At 41.4% G+C, this 19,564-nt stretch overlaps 3 protein-coding genes across 4 annotated transcripts; 2 read left to right on the forward strand and 1 right to left on the reverse strand.

Moving 5' to 3' along the window:
* Positions 1-651: 651 nt before the first annotated feature.
* On the forward strand, positions 652-2,790 carry cdab (cytidine deaminase b). The gene is made up of 4 exons (XM_070841254.1): positions 652-862; positions 1,767-1,878; positions 2,243-2,300; positions 2,402-2,790. Exons 1-4 carry the CDS (start codon positions 676-678, stop codon positions 2,540-2,542), a joined length of 498 nt encoding a protein of 165 aa, XP_070697355.1. The 5' UTR covers positions 652-675; the 3' UTR covers positions 2,543-2,790.
* A 1,684-nt stretch (positions 2,791-4,474) lies between these two features.
* On the reverse strand, positions 4,475-14,360 carry LOC139215812 (dnaJ homolog subfamily C member 16-like). The gene is made up of 15 exons (XM_070846846.1): positions 14,173-14,360; positions 13,935-14,001; positions 13,624-13,769; positions 12,703-12,878; positions 11,534-11,718; positions 11,074-11,178; positions 10,409-10,567; positions 10,121-10,251; positions 9,701-9,878; positions 9,241-9,423; positions 9,069-9,145; positions 8,799-8,879; positions 8,433-8,522; positions 7,030-7,200; positions 4,475-6,621 (listed from the first exon to the last, which is right to left on the reverse strand). Exons 1-15 carry the CDS (start codon positions 14,358-14,360, stop codon positions 6,129-6,131), a joined length of 2,430 nt encoding a protein of 809 aa, XP_070702947.1. The 3' UTR covers positions 4,475-6,128.
* Positions 14,314-17,576, forward strand: b3galt6 (UDP-Gal:betaGal beta 1,3-galactosyltransferase polypeptide 6). 2 transcript variants are annotated; one of them, XM_070846857.1, is made up of 2 exons: positions 14,314-14,380; positions 16,470-17,576. In XM_070846857.1, the coding sequence occupies exons 1-2, from the start codon at positions 14,334-14,336 to the stop codon at positions 17,497-17,499; spliced, it is 1,077 nt and encodes a 358-aa protein (XP_070702958.1). In that variant the 5' UTR covers positions 14,314-14,333; the 3' UTR covers positions 17,500-17,576. The 2 variants fall into 2 exon arrangements, with proteins under 2 accessions (XP_070702958.1, XP_070702965.1); XM_070846864.1 differs by lacking the exon at positions 14,314-14,380 and adding an exon at positions 15,820-15,910.
* The last annotated feature ends 1,988 nt before the right edge of the window (positions 17,577-19,564 follow it).

The raw sequence follows: 19,564 nt of genomic DNA on the forward strand, positions 1-19,564 counted from the left end.
TACTTTTATATGCAAAGAAATTACCTGTAACATACATCCTGTGAGTGTGAACTCATTAAAGCACACAGGTAAAAAAAAAACCCAAAAAACCACAGTGAAGTCACTTCTTTTTGCCACTTAGTGAATATCTGAGAGAGAAGACACAGGTTATTATAAAACCATTAACCAAGTCTGACATGTGCAGCTAAATGCACTTTGTATTCTATGGTTATTCTGCTGTGTTAATGTTTTGCAGAAGTGATGTTAAACCATATCACATCCATTTCAGGGATCATTTTGATCTTTGAAGCCTCCATCAGACAGAAGCAGGACTTAACAATAAAGAAGCATATTTTCTAAAACAGTTTCCTCTGTAATTGATCATCCATTACACCCCAATACACTAAAAATAAGGGACAAGCAGGAAAATTGTTCTCCACAGACTGTTGTTGTCAGACAGGTGAGTATCAGCAACCAGCCTGAAGTTCCCCATTAATATAGTGCCTGCTCAAAATGAATAACGGCAACAACAAAACCGCCTCCCATTGCCTCATGACAGCATGTTGACATACTAGCGAGTGATTGGCTGTGACTGCTCCCTCTCCCCCTTCCGTCTGTCCCATTCACATTTAAAGCTGAGCTACAATGGACTCATTCACTGACTCAAAAACAGCCTCACAAACCCTAAGAGCAAGTATGGACCAAGTAAAGTTCAACGGGGAGGTGATGCACATTAAGGACCATGGCTCCCGGCACTTGTCCCAGGAAGCAGTCAAGAAGCTGATCCACCAGTCTCAGGAGGCAAAGAAGCAAGCCTACTGTCCTTACAGCAAATTCAGGGTGGGGGCTGCTCTCCTGACTCCTGACAACTGTGTTTTCACAGGTAAGGTACATGTGAAACTTTGCCTCTGGGTTGTCTGATTGGAGTTAACATTTAGCATGAAAGGGGGTGAATATTTAGCTTTAGGTTGAACAGGGAAAGTTTACTGGGCATCTGCTTATCAACATTGAATTCTGTATTCTTATCATCGAAGTGTTTTCCTAAAACTAACTTATCAAGTTGCCACTAATAGCAAATAGACTTTGAAGAATAATATGAATCTGAAAGAGAGTATTTTTAAAGTTTACACATTGTACGCAGGGAAGGAGTCAGAGCTGCAGCATTATGTAACTTGTGTTCAGGTCAATTCCAATCAAGGTGCCTTGTTGTTGTTTGAGTCAATTTGACATGTGGGAGAAGTAACAGAATCTCATTAAAAGTACAAGGACATTAATCATTAGCAAACAACGTTAATGATTACCTGACAGCACACAGTTCAAACGCAAAGGTTTAAATTTAACATGTCTCTACAGCGGCCCATCATTAAATCCTTTCCAGGTTAAGTCTCATTTTTTCAACAGCTTACAGAAAATCAGATTCCTCACGATCAATAGATCTTACATTTCCCACAAGCCAAGGTGACCTTGTGATTTCTTCATTAATGTGAGCAGAGCTGTATCCACTGACAGGGATGTCAAATCACACATCATAAAGCAAAGACACTATTCTCCTGCTTATGTTGCTGGACTGTGCAAAGGCACGTGTCCCTCCACAGGCAAACAGCTGTGAGTGCAAACATCCATTGAGTAACTGTTTGACCAGGACAGAAGAAGTAAACAGACAAACGGCCAAAAGGCCACTTTTTTGTAGCTTCAATTTTGTTTGTTTTTTTCTAATTCAACAGTTTCAATTTCAGCTAAACAAATTCTCTAAAAGTAGCTGATGACCGTACGTGTGTCCCCGACAGGCTGCAATGTGGAGAATGCATGTTACAACCTGGGTGTGTGCGCTGAAAGGAATGCCATCTCAAAGGCAGTGTCAGAAGGCTACAGAGCTTTCAAGGCCATTGCAATTGCCAGGTAACGTCCAATTCTAAACAATCCAGACTTTAATATGGACATTTTTCTGTGCCCAGCCCTTGGACAAGTCGTCATTACTGTATTACCAAACCATGACTCACTTCAGTTGCATTCAGTTTCATTTTGATCAATCAACATTCTGCACATGGAGAAAAGAAACTGGACAACCTACAGTATGATTCTATTGATTATTTAAACAACACTGTGACACACTGATCACTCCTAAACATCCAACACAGGCCACAAGATCTATGTTCAACATTAATACATTTCACCAGATGTAAAAGCCTATTTGAGCCTATTTGAGAATACAGACTTTTTGTTTGTTTCTCAGATATATTTTCCTCTCATATGTTCTCTGCAGTGACCTGGATGACCAATTCATCTCCCCATGTGGTGGCTGCAGGCAGTTCATGAGAGAGGTATAATTATAATTATCTCTGCCAGCCTACTGGTTTGGTGCATTTTTCAAGGAGCTTTGGGTTTCCAGTCAGCTTCTCTTTTTTGTCATTTCCCCTCACAGTTTGGGCCGAATTGGGATGTGTTCCTGTCGAAGCCTGACGGCTCATACCTGAAGATGACTGTGGACGAGCTGCTGCCAGTCTCCTTTGGCCCTGAAGACCTGTCCATGAAGAAAGTGTTTAACATTCCTAATGAGTACTGAGCCTGTTTTCAAGTACAAAACACTCACGTGTTTGTTCCTTGACATGACATGTACTGTGTATAATGCTGCTGAAAATGTGTTCATGTTCAGCAGCAGCTCTATTTATGGTAAATATTTGTTCTTGTATTATCTGTTGATTGTACACAATGTCACATATTTAAATTTACTCTATGTATACTGTCATTTGAATAAACACAGTTTAATTGCTAGACTGTTAGCATGTCATTTTGCTGTGCTGTAATTACTGGTCCATTTATCTATCAGCGTATCGTATCTATTAACGTATCTAAAGCTATATTGTAGATAAAATATTTCTATTTAAAGAAATATGTAGAAAAGGGGAAAAATATCACAGCAGGCCAAAGTTATCCACACATTTTAATAAATAAACTGTTTTAAAATGAGTTTCTTTTAATAAGTTATGCTTCATTTCTCACAGGTGAACATGGACATAAATGAAGTTTAAAGGACATATGAGAAAAAGAAACTTGATTAAGAGTTACAGTGTACTTCAAATATTATCTCTTGAGCAGCAAATTATTCTGTTACAGGGTAAAAGGAGGAGACAGAGGGGGTGATTTTAGCTCTACTAATTCCATGCATTGACATATCAACATACATAGTGGTTTAAGGGCACAGGCTTAAAAAGGGCAAAGTATAGCGTGGTAGGATTTAATTGTGTCTCCCTGATTCTGACAAGCGAAAAGATCTTTAAAAACATAAGTGAAATCATCCACAAATTAACAAGACAAGACAAAAAGGCAGATTTCAACATTTTGGGTTCTACTTCCCCAAAATGATAGTGAAGTTCATCAGAAATCAAACTTGGTTGGTAATATTCAATGTTAAATCCACTCTAAACACTCTAACTCTAAACTCTAAACAATCCAGACTTTAATATGGACATTTTTCTGTACTTAAAACGAAACGGTCTTATCTGCCCAGCCCTTGGACAAGTCCAAGTCGTCATTACTGTATTACCAAACCATGACTCACTTCAGTTGCATTCAGTTTCATTTTGATCAATCAACATTCTGCACATGGAGAAAAGAAACTGGACAACCTACAGTATGATTCTATTGATTATTTAAACAACACTGTGACACACCGATCACTCCTAAACATCCAACACAGGCCACAAGATCTGTGTTCAACATTAATACATTTCACCAGATGTAAAAGCCTATTTGAGCCTATTTGAGAATACAGACTTTTTGTTTGTTTCTCAGATATATTTTCCTCTCATATGTTCTCTGCAGTGACCTGGATGACCAATTCATTTCCCCATGTGGTGGCTGCAGGCAGTTCATGAGAGAGGTATAATTATAATTATCTCTGCCAGCCTACTGGTTTGGTGCATTTTTCAAGGAGCTTTGGGTTTCCAGTCAGCTTCTCTTTTTTGTCATTTCCCCTCACAGTTTGGGCCGAATTGGGATGTGTTCCTGTCGAAGCCTGACGGCTCATACCTGAAGATGACTGTGGACGAGCTGCTGCCAGTCTCCTTCGGCCCTGAAGACCTGTCCATGAAGAAAGTGTTTAACATTCCTAATGAGTACTGAGCCTGTTTTCAAGTACAAAACACTCAAGTGTTTGTTCCTTGACATGACATGTACTGTGTATAATGCTGCTGAAAATGTGTTCATGTTCAGCAGCAGCTCTATTTATGGTAAATATTTGTTCTTGTATTATCTGTTGATTGTACACAATGTCACATATTTAAATGTACTCTATGTATACTGTCATTTGAATAAACACAGTTTAATTGCTAGACTGTTAGCATGTCATTTTGCTGTGCTGTAATTACTGGTCCATTTATCTATCAGCATATCGTATCTATTAACGTATCTAATGCTAAATTGTAGATAAAATATTTCTATTTAAAGAAATATGAAGAAAAGGGGAAAAATATCACAGCAGGCCAAAGTTATCCACACATTTTAATAAATAAACTGTTTTAAAATGAGTTTCTTTTAATAAGTTATGCTTCATTTCTCACAGGTGAACATGGACATAAATGAAGTTTAAAGGACATATGAGAAAAAGAAACTTGATTAAGAGTTACAGTGTACTTCAAATATTATCTCTTGAGCAGCAAATTATTCTGTTACAGGGTAAAAGGAGGAGACAGAGGGGGTGATTTTAGCTCTACTAATTCCATGCATTGACATATCAACATACATAGTGGTTTAAGGGCACAGGCTTAAAAAGGGCAAAGTATAGCGTGGTAGGATTTAATTGTGTCTCCCTGATTCTGACAAGCGAAAAGATCTTTAAAAACATAAGTGAAATCATCCACAAATTAACAAGACAAGACAAAAAGGCAGATTTCAACATTTTGGGTTCTACTTCCCCAAAATGATAGTGAAGTTCATCAGAAATCAAACTTGGTTGGTAATATTCAATGTTAAATCCCTTAAATACACGGCAGCGAGACATGGCAACTTAATCTGAGCAGTCAAACATCAGGAACAATCATATTCAACAATCTAATCAACCATTTTCTACAAACATACTGAAATGTCAGAGATGCTATTTGAGCAGTTTGATGATTGCTGCTTACAATGCTGTGAAATTCTCTCTGCCTTTATGCCAAAAAAGTTTGTGTCAGATCTATAGTAGCAAACAAAGGTCAATAGTCAAGATCAACCGAAGGTTCCTAAAAATAAAAAAACAACAAACAATATATTTAATAAATTCAGTGCATCATGCTCATTTTCCAAGCCTTTACTCGTATAAACCCATGTGGAGATCTGATCGTTACAGCAGAAATCTCCATCCCAGCGACGTACAGCCAAAAACTCACGATCGAGGCCTGTCAGCTGTAAAGATGCTTCAAAGCTCAAAACAAATCTGGTTCAAAGGACTAAAGCAGAGCAGAAAAAACTGTGCTGTGCTGTACTGACCTAATGACTGAATGAGTCAAAAAGGAGTGGAGTTATGCTGTAACACACACATACATGGTCACGCTGCACACGTAGCTGTTTAGAGCTAAAGTCTGTACCGTGGTGCTTATTGGCTGTTACAGGGACAGAAAAACACTCACAGTCACATGGGAGCAAATAAAGCAATAAAAGAAAAATTTGCTTTGCGTGCAGGCGTAGCTCTCCTTTGCAAGTTGTAGCTTCCTACTGTAACAACTCACACCACCTCTGTGTGTGTGTGTGTGTGTGTGTGTGTGTGGGTGTGTGTGTGTGTATGTGTGAGAGAGAGAGAGGATTGACTGTATGTATGTGCTACAGCTCAGACTCCGACATTTTTAAGAGCATATCAGGAAAAACTCCCAGCTTCTGTCTCTGTACAGTAGACATGTGGTTACAGCTCAGATTTAGCTTTTGCCTCAATATGCGCATCTTAAAGGTTTGTGGCAGCAGTTTGTAGTAGCATGCTACTCTAAGCCGTAAATTTCAAGCTGCTTCACACTACCGAACAGATAAAATAAGACACTCTGTAAACAGGCTGCGAGATCTCAGAGCTGTGGCCTACCTGTGCGAAAAAGAACCCTGCAGTTTTCTCAATAAAGAACTTAAATCATGAGGCAAGACCACAAAGTGTATCCGCTACCATTCGTACCTCTCTGTCTATGATCTCAGCTCTCTGTGGAGGAGTTGTTAGCGGTTTCATCAAGACTGGGCCACGCAGGCACCTGTAGTCTGGGCAGGGTGCCCTCCATTAGCCTCTCCATCCACAGTCCCAGCCTGTCAAGCTTGTGGTGAACTTCTATGCTGGTGGCCCTACTGGAGCCTCTCTTGGGTACAGCCCCATCTTCCCTGGAATGGGACCTGGATCGAGAGTGGGAGCTGGACCTAGATCTGGACCGGGACTTTCTCCTGCTGTCAGAGGAGAACGAGGTCTCAGATGAGGAGTCGTTAGGATCGTCCCCTGTGAAGACGGGTTTAAAGAGGCAAAAGTATCTCTTGTGGCCATTGAGGGCCAGCACGTGGCCAGTGTAGTCTGTGGACTCCTCATCGTCGTCGGAGTGGCCTTCGCTCTGCATGACATCAGAGGTTGAGCGAAGGAGTGATGGCATCCAGTGGCGGTGCTTATCGGCGTTGAGGAAGGAGAAGTGGAGGGTCTGAGTCCTGTAGTGGTAGAGGGGGGTTAGGATTAATGAGTGGAATAGAAATACTAAGAAATGCAATCAGGTCATCTGAGCTGACAAGAGTATCTATCTATCTATCTATTTATCTGAGGTACATCTGACTAATTATTCCAGGATATATCCTTGATTCCATAATTTAAACACAATTTGTGCAATATCTCTGAGATGAGGAGACATAAAATTACAAAATTTTCCTAAGTAAAAAGAGCACAAAGACGCCCCTTTAACAAGCTCTGCCAGTCTCAACGTTTCTCAACAGAAACCAGAAACAGTGTTCAGCTGTAGTCTGCATTCACAAGGCTGGTTTGGACGCTTTGACACATACAAATAAACTAATAGAGACAAATAATAAAAATATATTAAAAAAAACAAATAAATCCTTTCTTACCCAGAGAAAGAAAAAACCTCCTTGGCAAACTTCCTGAGCAAGGCAGTCTTGGAAGCGTTGGTGAGCACCAGCACAACATTGATGTGTCCAGGCCTCAGCTTGACCAGGTTGCTAATGTACGTGATGTCCGTCAGCTCTGTCACTTCCACAAAATCCTTCTTAGGAGGACGGCTGCATGGGCCAACGAGAGAGACGGAGGGAGGTGAAGTGACATAGATGGAAAGAAAAGTGGAAGTTACATTGAAATGGATGTTGTCCCTTATTTTGTTTTTACAGTGCAGTCATGTTCCGAGGGGATCAAAGTGTTTATATGTGCTGTACATAAATATGATGAAGTGTCTCAGTGGGTGTCTCCACTTGTATGGATCTGGATTGTTGGTTAAGACAGATGCATCCAAACATAAATACACACCGTATGGTTTCCTCTCCAGTGGGTAAAGTTCAATCACTCTGTTGATCATGGAAAATTCCAGCTACCTGTCCCCAAACAGCGATGTCTCACGGTGACTAATTTCATTTGGAGGTTGACTCAGACTCACACTAGAAAGACTTCATGAGCTTGAAATATATAGATCAAAAGTAAAGCAAAGATGTGGTATAAAAATCTAAACCTAATCCTCACAGCAAGGCTCTACTGCATCAGCCAGATGTGGATAAACAGTTGGCTGCATGACATCATTTTCTGGCAAACCTTTGACACATTTCTTTACTTTGGTTTTATAGCAGTTTGGCCAGTATTGGTCTGAGAAACTATGAATACTTTATACTCATTAGCACAATACTGAGGGGTACATTGGGATTTGTTATGTGGGGGAGCTTTGTGCTTTCAGGGTTCTGCTGATTTATTAATCTTTAACAGATTTTCCCATGGCCTGATGGGGAGATGGAGCTGGAGAAGGAGATTTTTCTGTCTAGGTGCACCGCGGACATAGGAGCGCACAACTGAGCTCCCACACGGATACGATCACGAACAGTTTCATAACAGAAATGTGGCGTCCATCTCCTGCAAATGTAAAAATATATATATACGGCCCCTGACGACACACATGACCCCTGACTATACTGATGAGCCGTGCTTAATCATTAATGAGAAAATATCTGGTGGGGTCACGGGGGCCGCTTTGACAACTCAAGGACATGCTTATGTTAGAACAAACTATAACCCCTCCCTGTGATCAGACCAATTGGATAAACAGCCATTCAACTGCAAATTAAGTTTCAAAAACAATCATTCAGGAAGCGTGTGTGAGAATCAAAAACACCATTCTTTGGCGTCCTTTTTTATTTTTTTCCCCTGTTGTGAGTAAAGTATGTTGCTCACATTAAACAGACTTTCAGCTGCTGTGATCTTTGGTCAAAGTATTCTGCGTCCATCTAGTGTTCACCTCATTTCACTACATTACCTTGAGGTGCTCGCTCTGCTTGATGCATCATCCTCAGTCTGGGGTTGCTCTTTTGGCTTTGGTTTCCGGGGTTTGCTCTCACCTGGCTCACTGCAAATACACCACAGCAAGGAAAGCATCAGTGTAGATATATGGCTCTCTTTGGGACAATGCTAGGCAGCCAGCATTTCCCTCAACTGGAACTGGAACCAGGAATAATCATGTAGAATTAAAGACAAGTAAGGTGAACGAATAGCACATCTCTACTGCAGTCTGATGTAGTCAGTATCATTAAGTATAAGACTTTTTTAATTAAAGTAATTTAAATCAAATGCTTGGGCATACGATTAAAATATCTCAGACTGATCAGGGTCGTGCCTCTCTCACCTGAAGGCCTGAATGATGACGGTGCCAAAAAGGATGAAGAGAGCTGAGAAGATCAGCGACAGGATGGGCATCATCTCTCGCCTTGAGGAGAAAAACATGGAGGAGAGAATACACAGTGGCCCAAATCAACCAATAACACTGCTTACAGTCTCCGTGTAGCCTTTAGCGTGTGTGCACACACTAAATGCATACCGATCAGAAGTACACCTTGTCTATATTTCTTCTTTTGGCACTGAACGCTGTAGACTTTCTGAATGAGTGTTGTCTTACCAGTTAGAGTAGAGAAGGTCATCGTATATTTGAAGGATGTAATCATAGGCAGCATTCATCCACTGAATAATAAACATCTGGAAGGTTGAAAATGATACAGAGAACAATGATTAATCCAGAAAACTGCCCCAGCCCTCACAGCTAAAGTGAGTGTGTTTCTGCTGCGTCTTACGGGGGCCATCTCGTTGTTGAGTTCTGGCAAAGTCGCGTCCGAGCTCAGGTAGGTGGGGTCGCTCTGAAGGAGCTCCAGCTGTTCGTGGAGGCGGTATTTATCTTCTTCACTGCCGTTCCAGCCACCACTCACAGAGCGGTACAGGACCTTGCCGGCCTGGCTCCGCCTCTCCAGAATCACCACCTGCAAGTGGTGTTAAAAAGCACTTTTGCTGTAAACTGAGGCCATGCAGAGTCTCAGTATCCATATATCGGTAATCTGACACGTATCAAATTCAGTATGTTCTGGATATAAAAGGTTTGCTAGCAAGTCTACATTGTCCTCAATGTTAGTTTATAGTGGATAATTCTAATCTTTTTTTTCTTCAAATGGTTTCATTTGTACCGTATATTCGGTTTTAGGAACATGTGAGTGAGTTTGAGTACACAAGCATGTATGTGTTTGTGTTTCTGCCACTGACCTGAGGTGAGAGTGCAGCCTGGTTACGGAGCAGCGCCTGGCAGAGAGGCTGCTGCTGACGCTGGTAGACGTACGCAAACCGCAGCACCTCCTTTCTGTTAGCTGATGCGAAGTCCAGGAAGGCCTTGTTGCCTGGAAGAAAAGCTTGCTCCTCCCCAGTGATCAGCAGCACACAGTACCTGCAAACCACTCACAGTCAATTCACCTGCTGCGGCGGCCCGACTGCACGACATTTCAGTACGTCAGTTGTCATGTGATGTTAAAAGTCTAATTCAACTCCTAGGCTTGACTTATTTTCCTCTCATTTCTACAAGCAGTGGAGAGGCAAGGAAGATGCCTGCTTAGATTAAGTCTTACTACACAAGAGGTCCATTTAAACAAGATTTTAAGTGCAGGATCATCTGCTCATAAAATGTCTTACTTCCTCCGTCGGTGGAACTGCTTGACAGGACACAGCTCATCGAAAAGCTGCTGGTTGACGAGCCGCGGCACCTGCAGGAACTTGTTGTTGGAGACAAACTCATCCATGATCTGCCGCTTCATCCCTCTGGCCTGAAAGAGAGCGAAGACAGGGGGTGTGAAGACAGAAAACATCAGAGTGGGTGTGAAATTTTACACATTAAGTTCAAATCTGGCCACAATGTTCTGATGCAGCAGGAGACAACGTTTTCTCACTATTAAACTAAGGAAGCAATGTGCTGAATTGTACCTGGATGATGTCAACAGGCTTTTCTGTATCCTCCTTAAACAGCAGCATGGTGGGCGCGTATGTGTTTATGTTGAACTGCCGGAGCAGCCGGGTGTTGTGTGTCTCACCCTGGTCCACGTAGCCGAAGCGTACATAGTCTCTGAAGGCGAACGCTGTTAGCTGAGAGAGTGGAGTGGGAAGAAGAGAGCCGCAAAAATGTTAAAATATATATTACAGAAAGTGGTTCTGGGAAGAGTTCAGGTTCAGCTATTATACAAAACTGTAACTGTATACATTAGATAGTTATAAATAAGACATCTGATTGGTTGAAACTGTGCTCCCATATGTTCCCTAACCTGACACCTTATAGTTGATCCTGAATTATTATCTCTTTCTGTCTATATCAAACATTGGCTTCAAGTTATTAAACGATATGGCCAGTACATTTCACAGAGGTAAAAGGGTAAGATTCTGCGTAACAACTGAGGAAATATTCATTCATTAGTAAACAAAAAGATTATCTCTGCTGCTCACACAGATGCCTCTATAGCTGCTGTCAGGGTCTCATCTGTCTATCAGCTTGAAGAGGCCGACTGAAAGCTCTCAATTAGTGCAACACTTTAGTGTGTGTGTGTGTGTGTGTGTGTGTGTGTGTGTGTGTGTGTGTGTATAAACATATTGCTTACTTTGTAGAGTAGGGGAACAATGGGGACTTGGTCAAACAAGAGAACGCTGGGCTTATTTTCAGCATGCCACTTATCCAAGAAAGCCAGATAGTTGTTATCTGTGATCTGGAGAGAAAAAAAGCAAATTAGTTTTAAAAAAAAGACATCTTGCTCCATTAAATAACACTCTACTCTAGCTTCACTGAAATCATGTTTTATTTATTACCACTTCACCCTTTGAAAAACTATACATAATGAATAATACTTGTAAATAAATGTGTTAACTTAATCAGGCCAATATCTTCAATTATAATCAGATGAGAAACTAAATTCCTCTTATTCATATATGTAAAAAAGAAATCATATGGTCTGAAGGTGATTCTGACTGAATCTATAAAATCTATGAAAAACATCTGGCTTTAAAATTCTTAAAAAGGTTGCACAGTTGTAGTAGAAGTATATATACGTCAGTAGCTTTTACCTTTTCCACCAGTTTCTGGGGCAGCAGGTCTACGATGAACTGTCGCAGGTGCTCCCGCACCACAGCCTGATGGAAGAAGGTCACCCTGCCGTTCACCAGCCCGATGATGGAGGGAGCGCGGTGGGCTCCCAGCTGGTTAGCCAGGCGACGCTCATAACCCAGGTCCACAATGCCAATGCCAACACCTGGTGTAACAGTAAAAATAGACGGCTATTGTAGCTGATACAGTAGAGCAAGAAGTGCATGTGTGAAATGAAGGAAAAAATGTCATGTTTTGTTATTACAGTGATTTTGGACAATAAAAGACAGACAGCTGTCTCCCTACAAACATTAAACTGGTTACATAACTGTGGGCTCATAGACTTATAGTAATTCTACATTCAAATGAGTCTAAGGTGAATGTGTTAGTAAATGTACATATATTCCAGCAAAATCAATAATATAATAAATGCATAACACACAAATCCTAAGCCTCTTTCACACATAGCTCCTGCTGAATTACTGAGATCTCTTCATCAAAGTCTCTCTTAAAGCCTCTAAGAAGAACCGCTCCAAGCTGTGGGACTTCTATTTGAGTCTTTGAAATTAGTGAGAGACTGCCAAATGAATAGGGTTCATAAAAGATGCATACATCTGTTTCTAGTGTTTTACAGAATCCTCTGGATCCATACTGCTGTACACCACAGAGATAGAGAAAACAAGCCAAAGCAGACTTATACATGACCAGACAGAAAAGTTTTGAAACAAGTTTTCTTACCTATATTACAGTTATAGATATTTCTCCGGGACAGGCCACTTTGTTATTACAGACTAAGCGTGAGAGTAAGCCTGCAGAGCTGGGAGCTGTACCTCTAACTAACAGAATTAACTCAAGCACTTTAAATTCATCTCCAGTGCCAGACAGTTGTTGCACAGGGTTGGGTTCCTCCTTCGACTTTACCCTTTGCTCCAGCAAACCATGAAGAACAAATAAACCCCTGATGAATAATTAAGCACATGGCTGGCTCTCTGTGAGGCATCTTAACACTTAGAATCACATTTGTCCTAATGGCATGCTACCCAAGCAAACATCAGCCTCATGATGTGATGCTTTTAGGACAACCAACCCTGATCCTGGGAGTGTGGGAGGGGGGTGCAGACTGGTGGGAGTCTAGTGACAGCAGACTCACCAAGCGGCTCCAGCTCTTGCACCGCCTCCTTCCACACGGGCTCAATGTGGACGCATGCGAAGCACCACTCAGAGGTCACTTTGATTAGGTACGGCCTCTTGTGGCTGTCTGGAAGAACGTCGCTGTTAAACTGCGCGTGGTGAAGCAGGTACTTGCTGTCTGCAAAGTCCCTGGACCTGGAGGAGGGTCGGAAGCAAGACAGTGAGCCTGTTTTTAGACAGAGCCTACAGGGTGGTGTCAGGACATGACTCGAGAGAAAACTGCATGTAACTCCAGTTTAAACTTGGTGCACATGCTGAGTAGATGTAGATGTACCTCCCTGAAAAAAACAGGGGTCTTTAGTTTGTTAATCTTACAAAAAAAACAGCATTTATTCATTAAATTTGCTTAATTTGTTTATTAGAAGGCAAAAAAAACCCTTTTGGTATGCCAAGAAATGTAGAAGAAGCAAATAATTCCTCATATTTGAGAAGCTATTGCCAGCAAATGATTGGTAATCAACTTGTCATCCATTTTCTGCTGATTAATTGGCCATATAAATAACTTAATGTTTGCACTCTACAGGATTTTAATCATACAAGTTGGCAAAACACAACTGAAGTCTAGGAATGGAATAATAAAACATATATATTGGATGACAGTAGTTTTGGTTTTATTATTATAATCAATAAGCAAAAGCACACATAAGGAGGAACCCTACATGCACCACTCACTATGAATGGGACACAGCAGCATGCTGGGAAATAAATACACACTTATGGGAATGTGGACATGAGAAATGTTTTGTCAGTAGAGACAGAAGAGGAGACCTGTGTCCTTATGAAGCAGGATCTGGTCGAAAGCATGCTGGTGCTTATATTTTGACAGTGACATCTACTTGATGATAAATGAGAGACAAAACCAACTTCAAACATGGAGTACCTGGGGAAATGGAAGAAAGGCTCATCAAAGTAGAAGCTGTTGTGGAAGCCGCGGAAACCCTGATGCTGCGACTGGCCGAAGGGCTGGTTTTCATCCATCTGCCCATAGCGGTCAAAGTTGGACCTTCGCTCCTCATTGGACAGAATCTGTGACAGATGAGAGGACAGTTATTATTGTTATAATCACTGCAGGGAGACTATGTTACAGAAAGTGAAACAGAATGAGTGAGCAGCAGAGTAAACACACCTCCCTACCTGTACCTGTATGAAATATAACAGCTACATGATGTTTTGTGATGCTTCTTCACCCACCTCGTATGACTTAGACACCTTGATGAACATGTCCTCAGCATTAGGGTCCTTGTTCTTGTCTGGATGCCTAAAAAAAGCCCACACAGGACATCATAAATCACTAATGGGTGATACAGGGTTAAAAATAACACTGATGTCCACTGTGAGCTAAATGAGCTAATTGAACACGGCTGATCTGCTCTGTTTGTAGCCGGGATGTGACGGCCCGGCTGGGGGGACCTGATGTCCGTGAACTCACCACTCTTTGGCCTGACTCTTGTACGCCCTTTTGATTTCTGCCTGACTTGCGCTTCTGCTGACACCCAGGACTTTGTAGGGGTCATATTCAGAGGCTGTTTCCACCAGCTGGACGCTCAAAATTAGCAGAAAGATGGCGAGCGAAGCTGGACATGTCCAAGGATGTCGGTTGGCTCTCCTGACCGTCATCGTCTGTCGGTTAGCTGCCGGTAACGTAATGTCACAAAACTCTACTGTAACGGACAAATATATCAAACTAACAGCGTAACGTTACATTATCCGCTCTGTTGATTTCTTGAATATTAAGTACAAACGACATACTGATAGTTCAATGCGCTGAGGCCATTATTTCTCTAGCTAGCGCTAATGCAAACCCGCATTATCATGTCCACAATGAGGGTTGGAGCTTCCGATTAGACATTTCAAAATAAAAGCCTCCTAAACCCTTATACAGAAATAGACATGCCTCTAAAAACAAAGACAACGAAAGTGAACATAAACATTTAATAAGTATGCACATATATAAATCAGAATCAGCTTTAGTGTTAGTATGTGAACGAATAAACAATGATTAGTGTAACAGCTTACTTTACAGTTAGTTTTTTGTTTTTAATTTTATTTATATTATTTCCTGTATTTAACTTTTTATATTTTGTGTTTTATCTCATTTTCTATTTTTCCTCATAATATTGATCAATTTTTAATTTTTACACTCTGGTTTCAAAGGGTACTTTACAATAAAATTTACTCACTTAACTTACATACTTTCTTTATACACATGACATAAATTGCTAGACAGTAGTCTGTATATATGTTTCACTGCTGAAAGATGCACAAAATGAAGCTATTAAAAGTGTTACATAGAACACATTTGCAAATATTTGTGAAATTCCCACTATTTGTGTAAAGGTTTGTAAACAATGGTTAATGAATCGTGAGTCACATTTAAGGATTGCAACCACATGAGAGTAACATGAATGGTGGAAATGGACACACACAAACACACACAACATACATCGCTCACACTTCTTGAATTTTCACTTTGATCCGTTAAATAAAACTGTGACGCATTAATTATCTCCAAGTACACTTTGCAGTATAGGAATTACATCTGTGCTTTTAATTTTGAAAGAGAAATGTTATGACATCCGGTCCTGTTCTGTCCATCTCTCCAAACTTGACGTTGCATCGCGAGGATACTGTCTGTAATGCGCATGCTCCGGGCAGTAGCTGTTCTCCAACTGTTTCCTCCTCTTTCCATTCTTCTCCTTTAAATTTAATAAAGAAAATGTTTGCTTTAATAAAAAAAAAATCTTAACAGTTACGGAAATGAAATAACACACCATATGAGTGTTTATTTTTTTTATTATTATATTTTTAATTTCCTTTCTCTCGGGGGCTTCACTTCCGTTTCCTGTTCGTGACGTCCACACAGAAGTGATTTTGGTTTTACACAACGAGACAAAAAAAAGAAAAAATTGAAAAGATCCAGCCTTTATCTGGTTCAACTCACCCAGCGAGCGGTTTAGCCTGCTTGTTGTGACCTGCCTGACTGAGCGGGCTCCATCTCACGTGTTGACCAATATGAGCAACTTGTGCGTGTTTTCATTCAGTGGAGCGACTTCTCAAAGTGCGCAGAGGGTCTTATCTCGGTAGCTAGCGTTAGCTCTGCAAAGCTGCTGTCTGTGGCCCGCTTCTACTCTGTCATCCACGGGACGGGTACTTTCCAATAAGCTAAGGTAACTGACAAATACTCTTTCATGTATTACTGCTTACAACATAGCTGCCACACGTACAATGTATTGCTCAGCTACTGAGTTTAACAAGCAGGTGGTGCTGCAAAATCATAGGTTACTTTGATAACTTGCTGCTGTTCAATCTGTGATCCAAATGCAACAATGGTAACTACACCGACAAACATTTAAGCACAGGAACTGAAGGTGCAAAGACCAGTTTAATTGCATTTGGTACAATGACACTAGACATCTTTCCTGATGCACAGAAATGTTTGTTTACATGTGTGATGCCTGTTAAAACAGCTGTAAAACGAGCTGAAGAAAACAGAGCTCTGTGGTTACTTATTGTACCTTGATGTAGGCTTATATTTCAGTTATCTTCATAAGTAACCATCAGCATAAGGATCACAGAATAGAGATTCTCTCTTAAGCCACCTGATACAGGTTTTCTGATAAAGTTTGCAGAATTATATGGCTAAGAAGTCTAGTTTGCAGGTTTTGATGATTAAGCTGATGATTCAAATTACTTGCTAACAAACTTTTGTGTGTTTTTCACGTCCAGAATCAGCACCATGAATCTGTTACGAATAGTGTGCCGCCACAAGACGGCCCTGGTCATCGGCACTGTGTGCAGCTTCGCTGTAGTTCTGGTCTTCTTGGCCAAATGTACCTCAGAAACCCTGAAACAGGGCCACCAGGATCCTCCGGGCCTAGCCCCTCATGCCAGTGCTCTGCAGTCCCGTCCAGAGCAACACAATCCCCCCTCCACGTCGAAAGACTTGTCAGCGTTCATCGTGGTCCTCATCACGACCGGACCTAAGTACACAGAGCGGAGGAGTATCATCCGCAGCACCTGGCTGGCTAAGCGGGACTCCGATGTTCTGGCCATGTTTGTGGTGGGAACTCAGGGGCTTCCCAACGAGGACCTTCAGAACCTGAACACGGAGCAGGGAAGGCACAAGGACTTGCTCTTACTGCCCGACCTGCGAGATTCTTACGAGAACTTGACACTCAAGCTGCTGCACATGTACTCCTGGCTGGACCAGAATGTGGAGTTCAAGTTTGTCCTCAAAGCGGATGACGACACATTCGCTCGCTTGGACCTCCTGAAGGAGGAGCTGAAGGGGAAAGAGCCCAACCGGTTGTACTGGGGCTTCTTCTCAGGGAGAGGGCGAGTGAAAACAGCTGGGAAGTGGCGGGAAAGTTCCTGGGAGCTTTGTGACTACTACCTGCCCTACGCCCTGGGCGGGGGCTACATCCTCTCTGCTGACCTGGTGCGTTACGTGCATCTTAACGCCGGCTACTTCAAGACGTGGCAGAGTGAGGATGTGTCACTGGGGGCCTGGCTGGCACCAGTGGATGTTCGGCGGACGCATGACCCACGTTTTGACACGGAGTATAAATCACGTGGTTGCAACAACAAATACTTGGTTACACATAAGCAGAGCTTGGAGGACATGTTGGAGAAACACCAGACTCTGCAGCGCGACGGCAGGCTCTGCAAGGAGGAAGTGAAGCTGCGACTGTCCTACGTGTACGACTGGAGCGTGCCGCCCTCACAGTGCTGCCAGAGGAAGGACGGCATTCCTTAGTTTTTGTCCCTTTTTACAAGGCTGAAGTTGGCTTCTGAATTTATATCTTTTGAGTCGGGAAATAGTGGAGGGATGATGTTTATCGACCAGTTCTCTGTTGTTACACCACTTAACCCTTTATAGGGCACTCATTGAAATACTTAGAAATTCAGAATTTCAACCCTAGACCGTTACTGGTGGTCATTACAAGACTTTTTTTCTTTTGTGAGTTTTTAAAAAAAAAATATACCATATATGGTTTCTTGCCGGTCTGTCATGTAGCCTGATTGTTGCTGATTGGCTTGGAGAAATCTCGTAGTTCTACTGCCTCATGATGAGGCAAGGGGCGGCATTTTGAACTGTAACAGGTCTCAGACATCACAGTGAATGCCTTACTGCTTCTTGTTAATAACCCCATTTCAGGTTTGGAGAGCCTTTTTTGAATTGTGAGGCCAGAAAAAGGCAATTTCACTGTTTTTCTTCCTCATGTAGACCACACCAGAGCAGGTTTAGGTCTAAAATCACTTTAAGTCATTTTTTTTTTTCATTTTCAGCAATTTGAAACTGCGTCTAAACAATCTTTAGAGTTTCCACGTGCTTTTAGATTAGGTTTGACACACTTTGATATAGTGTTTTTTGAGCTGACCCTGGTTAACAGTGGTCTGGATGGAGGAAAAGCAATGACACTACCTTTTTTTTTCTGTTCTCACAAAATGAAAACTGGATTTTCAACAGTCTCTGAAGTGTCTGTTTTAATCTAGACCAAGATTGAGTAGTTTTAAGTTGACTATTTTTCTGTAGAGCTAGTTTAATTTAGTGAAAACCCTTTTTTTGTTTTCACAAATAGACTGGGGTTTTGAACAGTGTTACTTTTACTAAGTTGTCACAGCTCGGTGATGGTTAAGTGGCATTACAACAGAGAATGGGCTGAAAGATAATATCCCTTCACTCTCAAATAGGAAGCCAACTTTGTCCTTTTGAACGTTTGGCCTTGTTATCTGGACCACGCTCATGTCAGCGCTCTCCTTACCGCCATTTTACCACGTTGGTGGCCTATTTCTCTCCTTTGTCTGTGCTTCTTCTGCTGTACCTCTTGCTAAATATTTTCCAACACTACGAGACACATTTCAAAGTTATTTCAGTGTAGTAGATAGTACGGGGAAACACAGACGGGAGGTTCTTACCCTGCCATGATGTCTACATTTTTTTTGTGAAAGCTATTTTTTTTTGTTGTGTTTTATTTATTGTTAATTTATTGTGCAGCAAACACAACACACTGGCGTTGAGTTGGGACTGAAAGCGCGGTGGCTGTGGTTTCTGCTTGTTAGTAGAAATTTGTATTTATAAGCGTCTTAGGGTGTGTGGGGGGGGGGGCTCATGTATAATTCCCAGAATCAATGGGCAAGAAATGTTCGCTTTTTAAATGTCAAACGTTTGTTTACGCTCGGCAGCACAGAAGATTTCATGTATTTCGGAGGTGCAAAGAATGTGCAAGAGAAAATGGTTGAATGTGTTTTATTCAGCAGGCCTTCTTAGTCGTTACACTCGAGCCTATGGCGAGGACTTTGTGATGGTATTTACATTTCCAAGGCAAGAGTCACACTTTAAAGTTTAGGTGAGTACATTTACTTTGCAGAGATATCAAGTTATTTGTGAATGTTTGTTCGCAGCGCTTCAGATTGAGAAACTTGATATAGACTACCAGCTGGCACTTGGTCACTTTTTTTAAATGGGAAACTTCATTTTAAAGCCAATGAATCATGATTCAGTGATTACTTGTTTTTTTTTTTTTCTTTCGTTTTTTTTTCTGATGTGAATCTCTTCAACCTGAACGTACCCTGTGATGTCAGTAACTGTGTCCCGAAACTTGTGAAATGTGTACAGCATTGATTAAATTAAAGGGAACGACGTGTCGGTACGTAAACGGAAGAGCTTGTTTTTATGGCTGCTGTTACGTTTTCGTGAATAAGAACATGGCTGTTTTCTCACTGTTGTCATTAATTAAGATTCTGATTCAGTACAACTTCCGTTTCAGTGTCAGCCTCCCTGGATGTTTTATTAAAAATGTTAAGTGTATTTTTGTCAC

The sequence above is a fragment of the Pempheris klunzingeri genome, chromosome 2, assembly GCF_042242105.1.
Source record: "Pempheris klunzingeri isolate RE-2024b chromosome 2, fPemKlu1.hap1, whole genome shotgun sequence".
NCBI lineage: Eukaryota > Metazoa > Chordata > Actinopteri > Acropomatiformes > Pempheridae > Pempheris > Pempheris klunzingeri.

What these genes read in the sequence shown, in the direction of transcription:
- LOC139215812 (XM_070846846.1), bottom strand. Translation starts at nt 14,360, where the DNA reads ATGACGGTCAGGAGAGCCAACCGACATCCTTGGACATGTCCAGCTTCG. An exon ending in CCTTTCTTCCATTTCCCCAG is followed by an intron (nt 12,879 to 13,623) that starts GTACTCCATGTT and finishes ACCCTCCTCCAG; the next exon opens with GTCCAGGGACTTTGCAGACA. An exon ending in CCCAGAAACTGGTGGAAAAG is followed by an intron (nt 11,179 to 11,533) that starts GTAAAAGCTACT and finishes TTTTCTCTCCAG; the next exon opens with ATCACAGATAACAACTATCT.
- b3galt6 (XM_070846857.1), top strand. Translation starts at nt 14,334, where the DNA reads ATGTCGGTTGGCTCTCCTGACCGTCATCGTCTGTCGGTTAGCTGCCG. An exon ending in CGTCTGTCGGTTAGCTGCCG is followed by an intron (nt 14,381 to 16,469) that starts GTAACGTAATGT and finishes TTTCACGTCCAG; the next exon opens with AATCAGCACCATGAATCTGT.
- cdab (XM_070841254.1), top strand. Translation starts at nt 676, where the DNA reads ATGGACCAAGTAAAGTTCAACGGGGAGGTGATGCACATTAAGGACCAT. An exon ending in TGACAACTGTGTTTTCACAG is followed by an intron (nt 863 to 1,766) that starts GTAAGGTACATG and finishes TGTCCCCGACAG; the next exon opens with GCTGCAATGTGGAGAATGCA. An exon ending in AAGGCCATTGCAATTGCCAG is followed by an intron (nt 1,879 to 2,242) that starts GTAACGTCCAAT and finishes TGTTCTCTGCAG; the next exon opens with TGACCTGGATGACCAATTCA.